Consider the following 16,530-nt stretch of genomic DNA (forward strand, 5'->3'; position numbering starts at 1 on the left):
GTTTTTACAGGAGCTTCTTTAAGCAAAATGCATCCAGTAGCATTCCTGGTAGTTGATTTCCTCTTCCTTGAATCTCTTTACAATCTCAGTTCCCTTCATTTCCTGAGCTTCTGCTCAAGGATAGTGTGATACAAAATGTACATTAATCGAGAGAGTTTAAGTTTTATTTGCTGTCTTTTTTTTATTTTTAATAGGTAAAAAAAATATTTGGATGAGCGTACAGTGCTTTCCATTTCTATGGTTTTGTAAATATCCACGGTCTATTTCTTTAGAGATGGAAAAATTAAATTCTTAGAAGAAGAATAAGGTGATAGGTGTTTTTATCCCTTAATGGAAGGTGTAGACCTCTTATTTTGATTTCTTCTGGGTTGGAAAACGTTCTGTTACAAACAAGAAATTGTTCAGCAGACGATGAGTATTTTCCTTACGAACTGAAAACGATTAGAAAAGCTGAAAAGCGTTTTCATGAGCGTTTGCTGCCCTCTCATGGATGTTACTTTACTCCTCTCCTCTCTAGCCGAGTGGCTTTATGCTCTCCGTCTTTCTCCGCGCCGCCCGCCCCCCCCTTCCCCCTCCTTCCACTTCTCTTTCCCCTCCCCCCCCCTTCCTCCCTCTTCTCCTTTCCTCCATTTCTCTCCCCTCCCCCCCACCGCCCCCCCCCTTTCAGTAAAGATACACTATAACATTAATCTACGATCAATTTTTTTTTGTCCTTCAGCTTCACACTTCCCTCCCTCCTCCAGTGCCCCCAGTTTCTCTCACTCTGCAGAATTTGCATCAGCTTGTTGGCTTTGCCACACAGTGTTTAAGGCCTAAAACTAACCTTGTGCCATATCAGGCAGAATGTGGTGAGCACCTGAGTTAAAGGATTGTTGGAAATATCCTCAATAATTTTTGGTCAGGACAGTATCTCTGATAAAAGCAGTTTTTATTTGCAATTGCAATGGCAAGCACCCTGATAGCAGAAGCACACCTAGGGAAATGATGCTACAGTTTTTATACCTTGTCTCCCGTGCTTTTCCCCTCTCCTCTTTCCTCTTTAGTTGGGTATTCCAGGTTACAATTTTACCCGAGGTTTGCATTTGTTAATTACATTCTGTGTTAATTCATGTGCTATCTTGTGCCAGTCAGTTGCTATCCTGCTGTTTGTTTCCAAGATGTCTTGGTACTTTTATCATATTGGTATGTTGATTCCCTTCAATTCTTCTTCCATTCTGTCTCAGGGACTCTCTGTTAAACAAAGAACTCCGGGGAAGGGGCAGTGATTCCATTCCTTCCTGTATATCACAACATGTATAATTTTACAATGTGTACAACAAAATATTACATATATATATATATCTAAGCATACATTGTGTTAGTTTATACAGGTACATTGTTAATTTTTTTAACTTCTCCTCTTTGGATCCTTTATTACTCAGGTTTTGTTTGTCCAGCACCAAAAATCGATAGTTTGATTTCAGATGACTGGACAAACAGGATCTGTAGTCTTTGTACTTATGACTTTACCTATTTTTTAATAACTACAAATTGCTTCACTTAGATACTGAGACCCTGAAATGAAATATTCTTATTTTGTTCTAAATGCAGAGACAACATTTGATTCCCATAGGATTAACAGACATCAGGATTAGCTTTCAACATCAATATTGATTCTTGTAGTCCTGTTGTGTTTTGAGCTTGGTACATAGTGGCTGTATTGCTGTGACAACCCAGGGATCTATTCCTGGACTGCTGCACCCTGATTCTCAGCTACTGCTAGTAAACACTTGGATGACACAAATGAGGCTGGGACAGACAGAGGTCCCACCTTTTGAAAATTCAAAGAAAACTTAAAAGTTAGTGGTTTTAATAGAACAAAACAGATTTATGAAGAGAACAGGATTTGTTAGCTTGTCACAGCAGGGGAAAGCCCTTTCCTGTCATCTGCTCTCAAGATGTGCAGGTATTTTCTTACGTGGCCTTTCGTATTTATCTCTGATCCTGGCAACTGTGACATAATAAATATCACAGTGAAAAGACTGAGTTTTTGGAAGGTCTGGTTCTATGCAAAATCTTAATTAGACATTCATGTTGCTTGGAGTCTGCAGCATGAGGAAGCATCCATGCAGTGTGGGTATTATAGAAATTTAAGAAACTGTGCTATCTTTCATTCATCTCAGAACAGACATTGTTAATCCAAGAAATTTACAAATATGGAAAAGGCTATGGCCCAAAATACAACCTATATGATATCTGCAAAAAATATAATAGGTATTCCATGGCAGCTGAGATGTTCTGACCTAGAGTCAAGTCTTGCTGGAATCCTGTTCCAACAATCCTATTCCAACATACAGGGGTGCTGCAATCCTATTCCAGAACCCCTGGATAGTTACCACCTGGGGAACTTTCTGCTTGTTGGGTCTCAGAAAAGGACACAACTAAAAGACAGAAACAATGACATCATGGGCAAGGATACATGCTCTGAAGCAAAATTTTCCAAGGCCTAGAAACTAAGCAGGTTATAAGCATTCCAAGAAAACAAAACAACAAAAATCAGTTATCCCTTCTGTTGTTCTGATTTTTCTTTCCTTTCAGTCTGCCCTGAATAGTTCACTCCTCAAAGTCAGGTTGAACCAGGATCTGAGCACCCTGATCGTGTTGTAGGCATCTCTGTTCATTGCAGGGGATTTAAATATTATTTCCAACTTTAAGGATTCTATGATCTTAGCACATGGCTCATTTTGGCACATACAGAGCTGAGCTCATCTCTTCCTGATTTCCCCAGCATCACAAAGCATCCTAATATGATAAAGAAAAGAAACAGAAGCCCAGATGTCCAATAATGGTGTCATACAACACAGTGAGATGTGTCCCATCTCTACGGCAATCATAAACAACAGAATCAAACTTTGCTTGACAATTTACAGTTGGATAGTTGAAATGACAGGAAAATTGTATCCCCTAATTTTTTATTAGGATATCTCCTTGCTTTATGTCCAGAATAGGAAACTGCTAGGTAGCCAATGGGGCCCCAAGATCCACATGGCAATCTAGTTCTGTGGCAATGACTTAATGGTTTAAGTTGGCCTATTTTTGTAGGAGAGGGAGTTGTGCAACACCTGTTCCCATAGGTAAGATAGGCTGACAGCCCCACAGCAGCAGTACACAGGCTAAAGGAAGAAGAGAGAAAAAAATTGTTCCACGATACGGGATGAAATTGCTGCGATGTGATTGCCACAAATCCATCACATTGGTGCATGCATGCTCATTTTTCTCAGTTAGCTCTTTGCTGCTGCACTCCCTGTTTCCAGTTAGGTAAAACAAAATAAAACAACAAACAAAAAAGCCACACACAAGAATTTTCAGGCAGTAATTACACTATTCTGTCCAGCTCAGCTTTACACAATGTAACAGAATAAGTATTTGCTTCTTTGAAATAAGTCATATGATTTCGTAATTTATATTGTTGCAGAATATAGTAGAATATAGAATATATTGCTGCAGAATATGAAGCAAATGTTCTCAGCTCCATCTCCTGAATAACCCCTTCCACAATTGGTTTCAAATCCACTCAAGAGAATCAGTAGAAAGACAGCTAGACAAAGGATGAAGAATTAACTTTTTCAAGTATGCTTGCATAAGTAGACATAGAGACAGCTGATCTTTTCACTTATTGTGAAATCTTTAAAGGGAACACCATGTGTTTTCTAGAGAAGTGAACCACCAAGAAGCAGAGTGCAGGGTTTGACCACCTGAAGGCAAACTTCTGAAACTAGACTGAGAAATGGAGACTAAGAAAGAAGATTGTACTGATGAAGTAATTTGGACTTAATGAATGATGGATTCTAGGAACTTGAAGAACTCTACAGAAGCTTTTGTAGACATTAAGTCCTTTGTATCAGAAGGGTAATGCTATGTAAGTGATCATGATGTATGAGCTGGATGTCAGCTGTGGTACTGACACAACTCTGAGCTGTCTTGAATAAATCAGCAAAGATAATGTAACCTATTCTGCTGTATTTTCTCCCTTTTATACACAGTTTAACAGATTACTATAGATCTACCTAATGTTATTGTCCTTGTACTTTATCCACTGGTTCCTATATAGCTGATGCAATCATTATTCCTGCATTGCCACACAATTCCTTTATTGTGGTGTGGAACTCATAGATTATTTGGCAGTTGCCTCCACCCAAGAGCTGTAAAGTCCATTTAACTGTGTTAGCTGCAATTTAGCTGCATTCTCCTTTCTTCTGAAGGTATCTTAGACTGGTACTACTGAACACAGGCCAGTGCTCCATCACCAGTGGTGTTCAGTCACTCTCTAATCTTCTAAAACTTATCTAATGCAAAGATATCTGAATTTGATAAGTATTTGAACTGGATTTTCTTTTAAAAAAACAAAACAACAACAAAAAAAAACAAAAACAAAAAAAAAAACAAACAGTAATCAACATTTGACACATTTCCTCCAACTTCTCAGTTTTTCTGAAGAAATTCCCTAATCCCTCCCCTGGGCAAATAGAGGTGGTAAATGACAGCACACCAACACAGAACCACTGCCATTTAGCCCAGCTCATCTCCCAGGCCAAAACGTTTATTCCAGAACAATCCCCAATTCAATTAGCAGGGCATGTAATGCTGTTTTTTTTGTTTTTGTTTTTGTTTTTTTTTCCCATCCTACTGCAACTAGTTTTTTGCTTTTTCAGGCTCTGATCAAAAGTAATAAACTGACCATTAATATTACATTTGCCACAGCACTGTATCTGTTGTTTGAACGCACTCAGCAAAAATCCACTTCTTTTTGACCACGTGCAGAGAGATGGAAAAACACAGCTGACCCAGTCTCATTAAGTCACTGCAAGTAGGTGGGTAAAACCCTTTAAAAATCAGTGGGTGTGACAGCAAGCAACTTTAACTTACGGTAGGTGTGAGACTGTCAGGCACAGCTCCACCCCAACCTCTGGATCTCAACTCAGGACTTGGAGCTGTTAGTGAACTGTGAGCCGGCCTGGGAAGTTCAGGGAAAAAGTAAAACATAGAGATGTATATGTGGGTTTGTGTGTTACATAGAGGAAGAGGTCGTAGGTCCCAATAAGGACTAAACTGTGCTAGGATGACCTGCAGAAAAAGTTGAACACCAATGTCTTTAACAGCACAAACTCTGTTTTGAATTCATTCCCATTTAGTACAGGGATTTCAGACATTCAGACTTTACAAAACAAAGCAAAGAAAGAAAAAAGACCAACCCCACGACTATCTGCAAATTCCTGCCTAACAATTTCTCCTCCAAACTGCAGCCCCTCCCACCCCCCCCCCACCCCCACTGTTTTAATCACTTCGGATACGTGTGCTGAAGAGCTAAGATCGAGCCTCTTTATTGAGAGCTGAGCAGATCTGCGAACTTGCTTCCTCACCTTACCGCTGAGGAAACAGCGGTTCCGGCGCTACGTATAGAAGCAAAGCAGACATCCAGTTCCTTTATTTCCCTTCGCTCAATCCCCCACGCAAACCTGAGTGCAGGGAACTCTCTAAAGGCGGAGGATGCGGTCGAGTCGTCCGCGTAGGGGTGAAGCTGGAAGCAGACAGGGGTGCTCCGAGCCCCACTAGTTCCTACTGAGCTCGGATCCGCCGCTGGCGGCCGGACAAGAACCGAAGGAAAAAAGGGAAAAGCTCTAAAGGAAAAGCTTAAGGCACCTAAACAGTGCGGAGAGCTTCAGGAGCAACTCCCGTGCTCGGAGCCTCACCCTACGAGAGACGAGATTCTCGGGGTCAGAACTGCACAGTGAGTGAAATAAACCCACACAGAGGAGGCAAATACGTATCCATTAAGTTCATACATCCCTTCCGCCGAGCGAAAAACTTGAATTTCCGCCCGACAGAAGAGAGACGGAGCGCCTGTGCAACTCGGAAACCCCGCGCAGCCCATCAGCCCAACCGCAGCCAATGTTCGCTCAGCGCGGGCTTTTCAAAATCAGCAGCGATGGGGAGAGCAAAGAGCGCGCCCACCGCGGCGCAGCCCCGGACCGACGAGAGCTGCGCGGACTCTCTCACGAACCCTCCAGGCTCGCTTTTTCCGTACGGCCGCCGTGAGGCTCCTCACAGCGCACCGGCTCGGACGAGGTGCAATGAGCTGCCGCGGGGGCGGCACCTGGGGAGAGCAGAGGGAGGGCGGTCGGTCTGAGAGCGGTGCTGAAAAAGCGAACCTCCATCTGCACGCACAGAAAAACCCGTAAGAAACAGCGTTTCAGCTCTTTTTGGGAAACTTTGGGTGGCTCTTAAAAGAGCCGTTGGGTTTATCTGCAAAGCAGAAGGGGGGGGATATTTTTTTAGGTTATTTACTTCTTCTTGGGTGCCGCCTTCTTCGCCTTGGCTACCTTGGGTTTGGCCGCCTTGGGCTTGGCAGCTTTGGGCTTCACCGCCTTCACCTTGGCCGGGCTCTTGGCAGCTACTGCCTTCTTGGGCTTGACAGCCTTGGTCGCCTTCTTGGGGCTCTTCACTGCCTTCTTGGTGGCAGCAGCCGCCGGCTTCTTGACTTTCTTGGGGCTCTTCTTCACTGCCACTGCTTTCTTGGGCTTCTTGGCAGCAGCTGCAGGTTTCTTAGCTGCTGTCTTCTTGGGCTTGGCTGCCGCTGTCTTCTTCCTGGGAGCCTTCTCCTTCACCTCACCCGGCTTCTTGCTGAGGCGGAACGAGCCCGAGGCTCCGGTGCCCTTGGTCTGCACCAGGGTGCCCTTGTTGACGAGGCTTTTGAGCCCCAGCTTGATGCGGCTGTTACTTTTTTCCACGTCGTATCCACCGGCGGCCAGCGCCTTCTTGAGCGCGGCGAGGGAGAGCCCCTTGCGCTCCTTGGAGGCGGACACGGCCTTGGTGATCAGCTCGGTGACGCTGGGGCCCGCGGGCTTGCGGGCTTTGGCGCCGCCCGCCGCCTTCTTCGGCTTCTTGGCGGGCGACGCCTTGGTTGGGGTCGGAGCGGCGGCCACATCGGGCGCAGCAACGGGAGCGGTCTCGGCCATGGCGCCTCCTGCGGAGCTCCGCGAACAATAGCGCGATCGCCGCCGCCGCCCCCTTTATAGCAGCGCCGCGCGCTCTGATTGGTTCGCCCCGCCGACCGCCGCCGCTCCGGTTGTGTTTCTTGTCGGTCCAAAAAGCTCCTTTTCCTACAGAAATTGGCCTCCCCCGCACCCAGTTCCTTACTGGGAGGTGAGGGGACGTGGATGCTGCAAGCTGGAAGAGTTACCCGTTAGAATAAAGAGAAATAAAGTAAAGGAGATCCGAGAAACTGCTGAGTGGAGTTGTGTTGACCCTAGCTGAGGGAAACATTGTATTTATCTCCTAAATTAAAAGCATCCCTTTAGCTAAATCTACACAGCCGGCATGAAACCATGTACTTCAGAAGCTCCTCTCCAGAATAGGGCAAATACATCAGTGGCTTCAGTGTCTGATCTCAGCGTAAACCGGTATGAAAGCTGAGGAAGTAACACAACCCGGCCCCGCAGCGCGGGCTCGGCTCCCGCTCCCCTTCTCGTACATAACATCCCACTCGGCACCCGCTCGGTTGGCCGCAGCTCTGCCGGTGCCGGCAGGCGGAGGTTGGTGCTCCAGCAGAGCAATGAAAGCCGATGTCTCTTTAAGTCTGTTTTGGTATTGCAAGGGAGCAAAGCACCAACGAGCCTCTCCCTGAGGGCTGATGTGTCAGTGCATCCTAAAGGGGTTGCTTTGTCATGACACGGGGTTAGCTACCAATGTAGTACATCGCCTTTTGATCTTTAAACCTAGACGTCTTTGTATCGTAGTTTATTAAAATTCGTTGTGAAACAGAATCTGGGTGTAATGAAAATCTGAACTGAGTGGAGATTTAAAGCTCAAAGTCCCGTCCTTGGAGGGTATGATTGGGATAATTTATTATCCAAATAGATTTCTCTGTTCTAATGTGCAAATGTTTAAGTGTAGTGCTTTGATAACAGCATGCAATGCTTTGCTATTTCAATCTTTTTAGAAGAAATAACAGAACTCACTCAATTTCAAGAGGTTCCCTTTTCCAGGTAGATCCATATTAAATAAAAATTGACACATTCTCAGTTTCCATCTTCAAATTCTCCCCTCCCTTTCATGCGGCTTTCTTATTCAGTGTAGCCTGTCTGTAATAATATTGTTGCACACACTGGGTACAAGGCCATCACTAGCTGCTCAAATCTGTGGAGCAGATACACTCAGGGCTTTGAGAAACAGAAACAGAGTAAAACAACTGAGGTCACAGCACTGTGTTAAAGCAGCCTGGATAAACAGATGCACAGCTGCCTTTAAGTTGAAAATGTGCATCTCTGAGAAATTACAAGAACTGCATCTGAGCAGCATCTCCTGGCAAATGAGAGATGGGCATATTGAATGACCTTTGTGAATATTTTATGTGAATTTTTCTTACAGTCACTCACAAGTCAAGAAGTCAAACCTCTACATCAAATAACAGATGTGAACTATTCCAGTAATCTTACATTCTTAATTTTTATTAATTGGAGGTTAAATGAGGAAAAAAATACATGGCTTAGTGAGGTACCACAGGGAGTGCAGTTTGGTGTTCAAGATGAAGGTACCTGTGTGTTTTGGCTGCTATAACAAGCATGACAGAAATGTTAATGTAAGGTTGTATGACTGTCTACTGTATGAAAACAAAAACTGGAAAGCAATTTTTATTCTGATTTCATCTGATGGTTATTTATTAAAATGTGGAGAGTTGAGGCCTTTAGTGATGGGTCTGAAGACTGACTCAGAACTGCTGACAGTGAGGAAATGGTTATATGTAAACTGGTGGTGGAGACTATTGTAGTAACAAATATATGTAGTTTGCTCCGAAAGTTTTGCCTCCTATTTACTTCCATAGAAACTACAACAGACACAGAGCACAATAGCACTATTTTATGCTTTTGTGGTTTCAACTGAAAGAATGAAAATAGCACAGGCGTGTTTTAGATATTGCTGAGTACTGGAACACCATGTAATCACAGGCCACACATTTGGGAGGAGCTGCTGCCTTTATTATGGGGCAGCAGGGAGCGGGTGACACCAGGACAGCTGGCCTGAATTAGGGACACCATGCAGAACACTGTAAAGCAGTGAGGAGTTGTAGGGAGGAGGAGTTGCTGCCTGGGATTCTAATCCAGTCTAGTCTGTCTATCCTTCAGCAGTTGAGAGCTTCTGTTCCTGATGGGGGACTGGTCAGCAGGCAGTACTGCTGTTGAGCATCATTCAGCAGGTGGTGAGTGACTGCATTTGTAATTCCATTTTTGGTTTCAGTTCTTGCTTCTTAGTAAATAACTCTCAGCCCATTAGTCCTATTTTTTACTATTTCTCTTGATATGTGGAATCAAACTCTGTAGCCTGTTAGGATATAAAGCAGGTATGATTTAATAAAGAGATGTGCACACAGCCCTGGTGCAAGGGGTTAACACTCCAAACTTGTCTGCCAGAGGAAAAAGCATGTTACAGATATAGGCCAAACTAATACATAATCAATAGTCTCCCCCTGAGTTTAGTTACATATTCATTACATTCCCTGTAACCCCACTGGCAAAGACGGTTCCCCCCCTTCTCTCCGTTGTTGTTTTGGGATAAAGATTCCTCTCCTGCTGTGAGAACTCCTGTTTTCTTCTGGTGTCAGCTTGCATGTGGGGCGCCCCCACACATTGATGTCATCTTGCCCTGTGAATATCTAATCATCTTTCTGCCAGCTGTTTTTGGGCTGCTCCCAAACTCCTATCTTCATGGCCTTCTTCCCCTTGTTTTCCCAGACTTACTGTCTTCAATTCCCCCTCTCTCTGCCCCCCTTAATATAAACTATCTGTAACTAACCTTTGCCTTGGTTTCTGTGAGGCCCCCTTTCCCTTTCAGTAGCAAATTTTTCCCTTTTTGTTTATTATGGGGTCCTTTTCACTCTTCACTCTCTCACATCCCACTCAAGAGGGAATGAGGGGAGTGAGTGAAAGGCTGTGTAGTTTTGAGCTTCCTGCCAGGTTAAATTAAAGCAGCTAGCATATTTTATCTGAGAAATTGCCCTATTTTTCAACATTATCACCACCATCAGCTCTACATTTCCACCAGCATTTAACAGGTGGGTCCTGTATGCCATGCCCATAAAAATCTGTTTCAGTGGAGGTGACCCACTGGTGCTGCCATCTTGTCAGACTGCCCATCAGTTGCCATCTGTCACATGACAACAAAACATAATGGAATAATGGTGGGGAGGTTCATCTTCTATTGCCATACCACCATCTCTACCTCTGATATCATGGGCCAGCATAGTAGGAGGCATTATCTTGGGAGCGGCCCCTACAGGTCTCAAGTCCTCCCAGGGGCAATGGAACCAAGGTTTTATAGTTCTACAGTGCATTAGCATTTATATGTATATGCTTCTTCTCTCTTTCTTTATTATCACGGCAACTTCTGCACTTACTTAGAAACTGGAATGTATTTACAGTTTTGAGCAGGAGATTTCAAAACCATCAGCATTTCATATAATATATATTATATTTCATATAATATGTATAATATATATATCATATGTACTATATATTATCACACACATATATATATATTCTACACAGGAGATTACTCCCATCCACTGTGTTAGGAGCTCATGATAAGAGAAAATGACTGGATATATCAGGCTATGGGTTCTCACTGGGGAAAACATGAGCTTTTCTATGAACTAGGTCAAATTAAAGGGAAAAAAGAGAAGAAAGTGAGTGTTATAGAAACTCTTGGATCATTTTTCTCTGCCTCTTTACTCAACTACATTTTGCATTGTAACATTCAGGTATAGTATGCTATAATTATCCAAGTATTCTAACTGTATTTTAATTTCTCAGCCACTGCAGGTTGCAATTTAAAATTTCAGCCATTGTAGAATGTAATACAAAGCAAGGAATGTGTGTTAACATAGAAACTTGGGATAATTACAGTAGGAAAGCTTCCTCAGGCTTTGATGTTCCACTATTTCAACTGTCAGATGCTGTATTTGACTATGATCATTCAATTTTTCTTCCCTTCCTATGCAGAATAAAGAAGTTTCAATGGAAATTCTGAAATAATTTATTATTATATTGTTACTTTCCTTTCAGGAGCAAGAACTGTTTCTGATCAAGATCTAATGGCTGCAGCTGAAGCTGGCTCTGTCACACAGGAGTGGAAACGGAAAGAAGGAACAACATATGCATATTTAGGAATAAGCGTAAACTAGGAACAATTGTTTTTCAGTTCTCAGTCTTGGGGTGAGAAAGAGCATTTTCTAAACATCAGAAAAGAGCTCTGTTCGGAACTGCAGGGTTACAGCACTGCCCCTTGGAAACTCCAGTTATGATGCAAGCAGACAAGTTTAGGTGTAGTAGTGAAGGAAGCCAAGGATGTTTAGAAAACTCTTCATGTGCTTTGAAATGCTTCTTTTTTTTTCCCCCTAGAAATGGCAAAAGTATTATACAGAGTTCCCCAACACAACTGATACCAATAAACCCAATACCTATTATGGTATAACTGGCCAAACTTTTACTTCCTACTTCAGCCCACATTGTTGATATGTTTATGCACTATACAGTGAAGGCATGTTCTGGTTCAAAACTCATTGCTTTAGTTTTAACATTTAATAAATTAACTAAGTAGCTGTAACCTATAAAGTGATAAAGACTTTTCTATTATACTAGCATAAAATGTCAATTAGTTCTTTTTCAAAAATGTAAATACAGAAATTCCTCCTTCAGTCCTTGAAGCTTATCATGTTCTTCAACACTCTTTGATGACCAGTATATAATCATTTGTTTAACAGAAAATTGTTTACTTAAAACCTACCTGTGACAACTATGGTACCTGAACAATGGAATAAGGCAAAGCAATCGGGAGAACTTCCACCCTGACATTGGAGCCTGAAATTCACAAGTTCATTCTCAAGATTTAGGAGATGTGTCCCAGCAATTTCAAATAGATAACTTATTTTCTAAAGCTCTGTGTATTTGAAAGAGTTCTGTGACACATAAAGGATCAAAGGAAAAGCCAATCCTTTGACATCTTTTCTGTCTTTGTTGACAATGAGGGTTGCATTCTGACATCCAGTTTACAGCTGACAATCATGTTTCATGTCTTAGACACCTGATCATGCTGCTGAAGTGTACTGAGATCATATCTGTGTATGAAAGCTATAAATCATCATTTCACCTCCATCTATAATTATTTGTGCACAAATTTACTGGAGAGAAAAAATAAAGCACATTTCTGTAAAGTAAAAATTGTTCTATGTAAATTATTTTAAAAGGAAAGAAGCTAAGAAGAACGTTGTACAAATGAGTGAAATTGGAGATAGCCTGAAAAACAGAGAAGAGAGTTAACCACTAAGAAAATCTACAATACAGAAATGCATCCAGAACCCACAGGCATTTAAGATCATGTTCACTGAATTTTAGCCTTTAAAAACAGCATGGTTTAAAATAACCAGTTACGGTTTATGCAATTTATTATTAATTCTTAGATATTTCTTTGTTATTATCTATGTAAACCTAACAGCACATTGAGGGAAAGAAAAAAAAAAAAAAAAAAAAAAGAATTTGAATGGAAGAAAGTCATAATGTTCCTAAGAATCAGCAAATTAAGCATGCATAAGGCTCTATATACTGTATAGTCATCTTCAGTTTGTATGTACAGTGCTCACCATCAAAGTAAATGGGCGGAAGAGTTTAAAGACATGGTGCTATACTAAAAGGAAAAAGAATTAAAGAAAATTCCCATGGTCAGGCACCAGTTTCACAAAAAACAAACAAACAAACAAAAAACAATAACAAAAAAAACAAACAAAAAACACCACAAAAACAATCCTTTACCTTGGAACTACACGGGAATTTATACACAGCAATTGATAAATGAATACTGAAAATACTGGGATTTATGAAAAGCGGGGAATTAATAAACAAAGCGGTACAGAAACGAATGAGTTGCAATAAGAAAAGAAACAGGTTATTCGGGAAGTGTACATTCCACCGAAAAAAAGAGGGATGAGAGAAAGAGAACGTAATAAGGAAAATGAAAAGCGCAGCAGACCGAAGAAGAGAATCAGCCAGGAGGAGGCCCCTCCCGCCGGGGAGGAGGATGCAGTGCCGCTCCCGCCCCTGCTTTCAATCAGGTCCGACCATACACCATAACATCGACGTGCGCAGCGCCCTCTCCCCATTCGCATCGGAGAGCTGAGGCTATCAGAATGTCTGGCAGAGGCAAAGGCGGGAAGGGGCTCGGCAAGGGGGGCGCCAAGCGCCACCGTAAGGTGCTGCGCGACAACATCCAGGGCATCACCAAGCCGGCCATCCGCCGCCTGGCGCGGCGCGGCGGCGTGAAGCGCATCTCGGGGCTGATCTACGAGGAGACGCGCGGCGTGCTCAAGGTGTTCCTGGAGAACGTCATCCGCGACGCCGTCACCTACACTGAGCACGCCAAAAGGAAGACGGTCACGGCCATGGACGTGGTCTACGCGCTCAAGCGCCAGGGACGCACCCTCTACGGCTTCGGTGGTTAAACTCGACTCCGATTTCGGCAACCCAAGCTCTTTCGGCAACCCAAAATCTCTCGGAAACCCAAAGGCTCTTTTCAGAGCCGCCCACTGCTTTCAAAGAAAGGGCTGTCACTATGCCTGATGTGCCGGGTTTTTTTTTTTTCGTTTAATAGTTTCGCTCTTTTTGTTCCCTGACCGTATTCCCAGCTATTCTGTTTTCTGTTTGCTGACCGCAGAGATGCGAGCTCAGCACTCTAGCGGCATCGCCGTTTTCCTGCAACTGCTCTACTGCCTCCGCTTCCCCGCAGGCAGGCGGTTACCGTGCGCCATTCGGGCTGACCCTCGCACCAGGGCTCTTTTGACTTCTTCAGATGCTCTGGCGTCCGCAAAGGACGGGAGAAAGGGACTCTGCGACCCTAAGACCGAGGTGGTGAGGGAGGAGCTGAAGCGGGTTCTAGCCTGACAGGGACCGCGCCGGAGGTTAAGGGGGTGGGAAACAATGAAGAGGCGGCTATTCCTCTTCCCGCCGCCCGCAGAAGCTGCGCATGCGGGGCTCGCGGCAGCGGAGGAGACCACAGCCCCGCAGTGTCCGCTCCTTTTCCCCGGCTGGGTGTTTCTCCCGCTCTTTCGAAAAACGCGCGCAGGGCCACCCGCGGCCGCTTCCGCCGCGGCCGCCGTTCGGGAGGAGGGCGGGGTGCGGCTTCAGCGCAGCATTCAGGGTTGTGGTCCGGATGGAGTAGTGGTGCCGGGGGTAAAACTCGGGGCTCTCCGGACACGGCGCCTCTGTCCGGCCGAACTGCGAGACCCGCACGGACGGAAAACCCCCAGCCAGTGCCTCCGTACGCACAGCAATACGGGGCATCCCAAACCAACACGCTACACAAACACTCATCGAGTCAGGGCATTCCAAGCTCTTTTGAAAAAGCTGTAGGTGGCTCTGAAAAGAGCCTTTTGTGTTTGTTTCGGGAATCGTTCTAAGTCGAGCTCACTTGGCCTTAGCCTTGTGGCTGTCGGTCTTCTTTGGCAGCAGCACAGCCTGGATGTTGGGCAGCACCCCGCCCTGCGCGATGGTGACCTTGCCCAGCAGCTTGTTGAGCTCCTCGTCGTTGCGGATGGCCAGCTGCAGGTGGCGCGGGATGATGCGCGTCTTCTTGTTGTCGCGGGCCGCGTTGCCCGCCAGCTCCAGGATCTCGGCCGTCAGGTACTCCAGCACGGCCGCCAGGTACACCGGGGCGCCGGCGCCCACCCGCTCCGCGTAGTTGCCCTTGCGCAGCAGCCGGTGCACGCGGCCCACGGGGAACTGCAGCCCGGCCCGCGACGAGCGCGACTTGGCCTTGGCGCGCGCCTTCCCGCCCTGCTTGCCGCGGCCCGACATGGCTGATTAATCTCTCAAAGTAAAAACAACAAACTCGCCAGAAATACGCAGCACCTACCCGCACTCTCCCGCGCGCCTTTATATCCCTTCCCCGTTTCGCGGCCTCCGGTTCCTGATAGGTGCAAACGTCTACAGGGAGACCGAGCGGCCAATGGCGTACCGAATCTCGGTCCGACCAATGGCGATGGGCGCTGTTCCCCGCCCTGTTCTTTGCAGGCAGCCAATGGCGGAGTAGGATGGGCGGGAGCAAGAGGTGTAATGACCAGAGACGGCGAGTGTGCTGAGGAAGAATGTGGGGCAGTCACTCAGAGGTTGTGTCTGCGTAGACCTTCTTCCTAGTTCCTCTCTTCCTGTCTCGTTAATTTGCTTTTTGAAGCAGCACTGCAGCTGCCGAGGGACTGAGAACAGCAGAGATGGAGGGAGAGGGAGAAAGAAAAGCGGGTGTTGAGCATTCGCGTCAGTGCGAGCCGAGGGGTGGGACAGTTGGGACGGCTCCTCTAAGCGTTAACTGCTCTAGGTCGCCTTCCATGTAGCACTGCAGCACCACTTCCATACCCGGATGAATTTCTTTAAAGGAAGAACTAAAGCAGATGCCGCTCTGCAAGTGACCCTGTGCATACTTAGTATATTGACATTATTTTCTGTTCTTTGCCTGTATATAAGCATAACAGATAACATAATAAATTTAAGACTTTTTCTGTTGCCTTGCAGTGTTACAGCTCGTTTTGTTGTGCATGGAGTGGCTCTTAAAAGAGCCTTTGGGTTGATTAAAGAACAAGATTAAAACCAACTTTCGAGTTTTAGTTCTGCTTATGCCCTCTCCCCGCGGATGCGTCGGGCAAGCTGGATGTCCTTGGGCATGATGGTGACGCGCTTGGCGTGGATGGCGCACAGGTTGGTGTCCTCGAAGAGCCCCACCAGGTAGGCCTCGCTGGCCTCCTGCAGCGCCATGACGGCCGAGCTCTGGAAGCGCAGGTCGGTCTTGAAGTCCTGCGCGATCTCGCGCACCAGGCGCTGGAAGGGCAGCTTGCGGATCAGCAGCTCCGTGGACTTCTGGTAGCGCCGGATCTCGCGCAGCGCCACCGTGCCGGGCCGGTAGCGGTGCGGCTTCTTGACGCCGCCCGTGGCCGGCGCGCTCTTGCGGGCCGCCTTGGTGGCCAGCTGCTTGCGGGGCGCCTTCCCGCCTGTCGACTTACGCGCCGTCTGCTTTGTACGCGCCATCGCAGAGAACCCAACAACCGAGCTCTTACTCTCAACGACTGTACAGCAAACGTTCTTCGGAGCTGGTATTTATAGCCGCACGCTCGCTGCCGATTGGACGTTCTCGGGAGGAGGTCTGTCATTGGCCGAGACGGCCATTCGAAAAGCCCGCGCTTGGCAGGCGGGAGCGCTGCCCCCCGCCCCGCCCCTTTGGTAGCTAGAGCCGCCCAGCCCTTCCCCCTCCCGACTCGTCCAATCCGCCTGATCTTCTCACCGCTGAGCCAGCCAGCCCAACACGGACGGCTTTTTCGCTGCCGGCTCCACCGCTGCTTAAAGAGAAATCGGAGTGCCGCCCCCACGAATAGTGGCGTAGACCGTGACGGTGGTATAGCAGTCACTCTGCCCTAGCCTCAGATTCTCCCTACTGCACGAGTGCCCGCTCCCCCCACCAGAA

The 16,530-nt window shown here is 45.9% G+C and overlaps 4 protein-coding genes across 6 annotated transcripts in view; 1 reads left to right on the top strand and 3 right to left on the bottom strand.

The window, feature by feature from the left end:
• Positions 1-911: 911 nt before the first annotated feature.
• Positions 912-7,075, bottom strand: LOC107312585 (histone H1.03). 3 transcript variants are annotated; one of them, XM_085515643.1, is made up of 3 exons: positions 6,325-7,075; positions 4,906-4,993; positions 912-1,277 (listed from the first exon to the last, which is right to left on the bottom strand). In XM_085515643.1, the coding sequence occupies exons 1-3, from the start codon at positions 6,993-6,995 to the stop codon at positions 1,128-1,130; spliced, it is 909 nt and encodes a 302-aa protein (XP_085371769.1). In that variant the 5' UTR covers positions 6,996-7,075; the 3' UTR covers positions 912-1,127. The 3 variants fall into 3 exon arrangements, with proteins under 3 accessions (XP_085371769.1, XP_085371772.1, XP_085371775.1); XM_085515646.1 differs by lacking the exon at positions 4,906-4,993 and having other exon boundaries at positions 6,325-7,066; XM_085515649.1 differs by lacking the exons at positions 912-1,277; positions 4,906-4,993 and having other exon boundaries at positions 6,249-7,066.
• A 6,109-nt stretch (positions 7,076-13,184) lies between these two features.
• LOC146762375 (histone H2A-IV) lies at positions 13,185-15,534 on the bottom strand. The gene has a single exon (XM_085515895.1). It carries the CDS (start codon positions 14,874-14,876, stop codon positions 14,487-14,489), a length of 390 nt encoding a protein of 129 aa, XP_085372021.1. The 5' UTR covers positions 14,877-15,534; the 3' UTR covers positions 13,185-14,486.
• Positions 13,185-16,530, top strand: part of LOC146762376 (histone H4) — a 33,999-nt gene continuing 30,653 nt past the window's right edge. Inside the window, exon 1 of the mRNA XM_085515960.1 lies at positions 13,185-14,411. Within this exon, the coding sequence (XP_085372086.1) occupies positions 13,214-13,525 (312 nt within the window). The 5' untranslated portion in view covers positions 13,185-13,213 and the 3' untranslated portion in view covers positions 13,526-14,411. The remainder of the gene's footprint in view (positions 14,412-16,530) is intronic.
• On the bottom strand, positions 15,614-16,346 carry LOC107312612 (histone H3). Its single transcript, XM_085515831.1, has one exon. It carries the CDS (start codon positions 16,095-16,097, stop codon positions 15,687-15,689), a length of 411 nt encoding a protein of 136 aa, XP_085371957.1. The 5' UTR covers positions 16,098-16,346; the 3' UTR covers positions 15,614-15,686.

Source organism: Coturnix japonica, chromosome 1, assembly GCF_054131305.1.
Source record: "Coturnix japonica strain WE chromosome 1, WE-NBRP24, whole genome shotgun sequence".
Lineage (NCBI taxonomy): Eukaryota > Metazoa > Chordata > Aves > Galliformes > Phasianidae > Coturnix > Coturnix japonica.